The sequence below is a fragment of the Propithecus coquereli genome, unplaced genomic scaffold, assembly GCF_000956105.1.
Source record: "Propithecus coquereli isolate 6110/MARCELLA unplaced genomic scaffold, Pcoq_1.0 Scaffold358, whole genome shotgun sequence".
NCBI lineage: Eukaryota > Metazoa > Chordata > Mammalia > Primates > Indriidae > Propithecus > Propithecus coquereli.
In genome coordinates, this window is record NW_012149263.1 from 934,499 (window position 1) to 938,596 (window position 4,098).

At 58.1% G+C, this 4,098-nt stretch overlaps 1 protein-coding gene across 2 annotated transcripts in view; it reads left to right on the top strand.

Annotated features, from left to right (window-relative positions):
* The first annotated feature begins 922 nt into the window (after nt 1-922).
* The window catches only part of GRAMD1A (GRAM domain containing 1A), a 21,564-nt gene continuing 18,388 nt past the window's right edge, over nt 923-4,098 (top strand). Inside the window, exon 1 of one of the 2 annotated variants that reach the window (XM_012651578.1) lies at nt 923-1,783. In XM_012651578.1, coding sequence (XP_012507032.1) covers nt 1,515-1,783 — 269 coding nt within the window. In that variant the 5' untranslated portion in view covers nt 923-1,514. The remainder of the gene's footprint in view (nt 1,784-4,098) is intronic. The other variant, XM_012651579.1, reaches the window with a different exon arrangement.

The following is a 4,098-nucleotide window of genomic DNA, read 5'->3' on the forward strand; positions in this document are numbered from 1 at the left end:
TATGATACAGACGTCCCTTGGTATGTGACAATTATTGTATAATAAAAACAGAAAAATAAAAGTGCGCAGACCCAAGCCGTGGGGAAAGTCGGCTTTTGCAAACCAGGTAGAGAAGAAGGAGGTGTGGGCAGGCGTGCTGGGGCTGTCGGTGGGGGGAGGCGAGCTGCCGAGAGCTGCCCAGAAGGAAGAGGCGCCTCCCAGGTTCTGGGCTTCTAAGTGCAGCGCGGGGAGGTGATGAAAATCTGTTGGATCTGGCCACCCGGGGTGGGGGTGATCCCTGAACTTGGGGAGCAGTTCGGGCGAGTTGGGGGACAGAAGTTACACTGTGGCTGGCGGCAGACCAACACTAGAGACAGACCACTAGAGCACTAGGGTGAGGACAGCCCTGTCCTCAACTGGGCAGTCAGAGGGAAGGATGAGGTGGGCTTCTTCGGCCTCCGCCTGGGTACGGGCACCCCCACCCCACCCCCACTCTGTCCTTTCCCAGGAACAGATGGCCAGAGGGTAACATGACTCCAGCCAGACATGCTGGTCCAGCTGGCAAGGTCATGACTTTCTGGCCCCGTCAGGACTCCTGGGGGGAAGGAAGGGCCTTGTCCGCCGCCCTCACCCTGGAAGTTGGAACCCCGTGAGGACAGAGGAGGAGGAACCCATAAGGTAGGTGTGTGGGGGACTAGGGTGCCTGGAAGGGCCAGGCCTGGCCTGGAAGGGCCAGGGCCTTTCGCAAACCTGGGAAAACCCTCTCTGGCTCCCCCAGGTCTTCCTTCCCTGTTCCCCAGACAGCTGGGTGCCAGGAAGCCATTGCTGTGTGTGCCAGGAGGACAGGCAGACTTTGGTCTGGCCTTCCCTGACCCAGGCAGCCTCCAACTTCACAGCTGCAGCCGCAGTAACTGGCCTGGCTTCCTCCCGGGCCAGGAGGGCATGTGGCGCCCTCCTTGTGCTTGTCTTGGGAGGGGCAATTGCTGAACAAACAGGGGAGGGAAATCCTGCCTCTGCTTCTCTCTCTGCCTGACCAGCCGTTCCCCGGCCCGGCCTCTGGTGCCCTCTCAGGCCTGGCTCCATCCTGGCCCTGTGTGTGGAAGGGACGCGGGGTGTGGGGGTGGCGTGGGGTGTATAGAATACTCAGGGCATGGCCTTACCGAATGCTCAGAAAAATAGCCCCCAGCCCTGGGGCAGGAAGAGGCGTTTACTGAGCGCTCACTGTGTGGCCGGGCTCTCGCATGTCGCATGTCGGAGCTCCCTGACGCTGCCCAGCCACCCTGGGGTGTCCCATCAAGGTCTCCAGTTTTCAGAAGAGGAAACTGGGGCTCAGGGTCGTGAGGGGAGGCTGTGAGCAGAGGTGGGAATCCCGCTCAGATCTCTCTGGCCACCAAACCGTGCTCTTAACCACAGCTTGCCTCTCTCAGTGGGGCTGCAGGGGAAGGCGGTAAGGGGCTCAGACCGGGCTCTTTCTTTCACTTCTCTTTTATCTCCCCCAGAGACCACGCCACTGGCAGCTGTCCCGGACCCTCCTCATGAACGAGTTCGTGCCCCTGCTGCCTTGGGCACCTCCACTGTCCCAGGACAATGCCCAGGGCTTGTCTGACCCTGCAGCTGAGCGGCAGAGGCAGCAGCCACGGGGCGATGAGGCGCAGAGCCTGGCCCCCGAGCCTTGGAGGCTCCTGGAGGTGCCCGAAATTCACATAACACCATCCAGTGATGGGGAGTCACCCCCCTGCACCCCGACCCCACAGCGCTCGCAGCGGCCGAGGACCCCAGACCTGGAGAATCTGTCCCAGGACAGGTCAGACCTGGGCAGTGGGATGGGAAAGAGGGTCTCTCTCCTTTTAGGGACTGCTGCTCAAGGGTGGGTTCCTTGTGGCTGTCACGGTCCAGGTAGAGGGCTGCAGGTCAGTTGGAATGTGGCCTTGGACCTACAGGGGACCTGACTTGAAGTTATAAAAACAGGCAACCGGGAGTGTGCTTTGGGACAACTCACTGTGAGCTCAGCTAGCACTGCCTAGCAGGAGCAGAGGCAGACACCCGCCTTGATCCGCACAGTGCTTTTCAAACTGTGGGTGAGGACCCGCTTAAGGGCCATGAAATCAATGCAGTGACTTGCAGTCAGCACTTTTGATCCAAACTGAGATAAAATAGAATTGAACATAACATGTACAAGTGCCAGTGAGGGTAAGTGTGGTTTCCTGCACCTTCTGTGGCATTACGTACATTTCTAAGTGTGCGCTGGAGGCCAAAGTAAAAGGTATTTCCTGCTGTAGCTCACGGGCCAAAAGAAAAAAAAGTTCAAACAAAATTTCTGCAAAGAAACACTACCTCTGGCACAAGGAAACAGGAACTGGGAGGTTCAAGGCCACAGAGGGAACAAGGAAAGAAATATACTGGCCCCGACTAGAAATACCCACAGTGGCTTCTTCCCACGGTGGACACTCGGTAAGACCTAGTTTATGAAGTAGGGCTCTGCGCAGAGATGTCGACAAATCTCAGAAACAACGATGATGGGGAAAAGCAAGTTGCAAAATGATACAGTAGGAGTCCCACTGTGTATCTTTTTAAAAAGATACTGAATAATAGGCTATATTGTTGGTGGATGCATCCTGATACAGAAAAAGATAGAAAGTTGCGCAGGAAGGACACACGCCAACTTCAGGACAGCCTGTCTTGAGGACCATGGGCAGAGAAAGGAGGGATGCGGCGCTGCGCCTTTGGCTGTAACGTCAATAGTTTATTTCTTTTTCTAAAAACAAAGTGGGGGGAGGATCTGAAGCAAAATGTCCACATCTATTACATACAGGTGGTAGGGACAGAGATGACCATGACAGTTTTTCCTGTTTGAAATCAATATTCTCTAATCAACAATGTAAAAGTGTTTCAAAAGAAGAAACGGGCAAAGAGAAATGCAAAGAGAGCAGAGGGACCGAGGAAGGAGGGCCCCTCTCACATCTGAGGGTGAGAGGCTGCCAGGGGAAGGACTGCAGGAAGAGCTGTCTGTGCAGAGGGAGCAGGCGGCGCGACGCCCCTCAGGCAGGAGACAGGGATGTGCCCACAGAGTTAGAGAACAGCAGGGAGGCTGGGCGGCTGGACCGTGTGAGCAAGCAGGTGATGAGGAGGGGAAGTCAGAGAGGTGACAGGGCCAGATCACTTGGGCCCTGGGGTGAGGACTTTGCTGTTACCTGGAGCGAGGTGCAGCCCGGGCAGGGCCGAGCCAGGAGGGCCCTGACCTGACTCAGGTGTCCCCTGGCTCCCTCTGGCTGCAGGTGGGGACCAGACTGTGGGGGCAGGGACGGAGCAGGAGACCAGGGAGGAGGCTGCTGGGATGTCCAGGTGGGAGGGGATGGAGGCCGGGCCAGGGTGGGGGCCGGGGAGCGAGGAGAAGAGTTTAGATTCTGGAGAGGTTTTACAGGTGGAGCCCACAGGGTTCGTGACAGTTGGATGCGGGTGTGAAGGAAAGAGAAGGTGTCAAGGAAGACTCTGACGTCTCTGGCCGGCCAGCCACCAAAACGGAGAAGTCAGGTGGGGTTTTTTGTGGGGGAGGGGAAAGGTGAAGAGCTGGGGGGATGGGAAGGGAGTTTTTTCAGAAGAGGTAGGGACAGCCTATCCTGGCCCAGGCGCTGTGGGGTGGGACTCATATTTCTAGTTCTCAGGCCAGGACACCACCAGACTGTGACAGCGGCTTGCAGAGGTGGACGCAGGTTATGGCGTCAGAGCAGAACGGCGTCCAACTCTGCAGCCTGCCCGCCGGTTCCTTCCGCAAGTCCCTGCCCATCTCTGAGGCCGGGCTTTCCTGACGGTAAAAGGCCGAGGATGCCCGCCCCTGCGCCGTCGGGTGGGAAAGCCCTGGCCACAGAGTTAGCGGGATCCCCAGGACGGGGGCACTTGCCCAGGGTCACAGCACAGATAAGTGGGAGGCTGATTCTGACTAATCCGGCTGATGGGGACAGCGAAGGTCAGAGGGACTGAGGCACGGGACCTCCAGGGGCCGGGAGTCCGGGCTCAGTACTGGGACCGGGAAGGAGATGGAGGCTACCGGCCCCACCCCTTCCCGCCAGCTTCGGTGTCCCCCTACGCGCGCGCACGCACACACACGCACGCACACACACA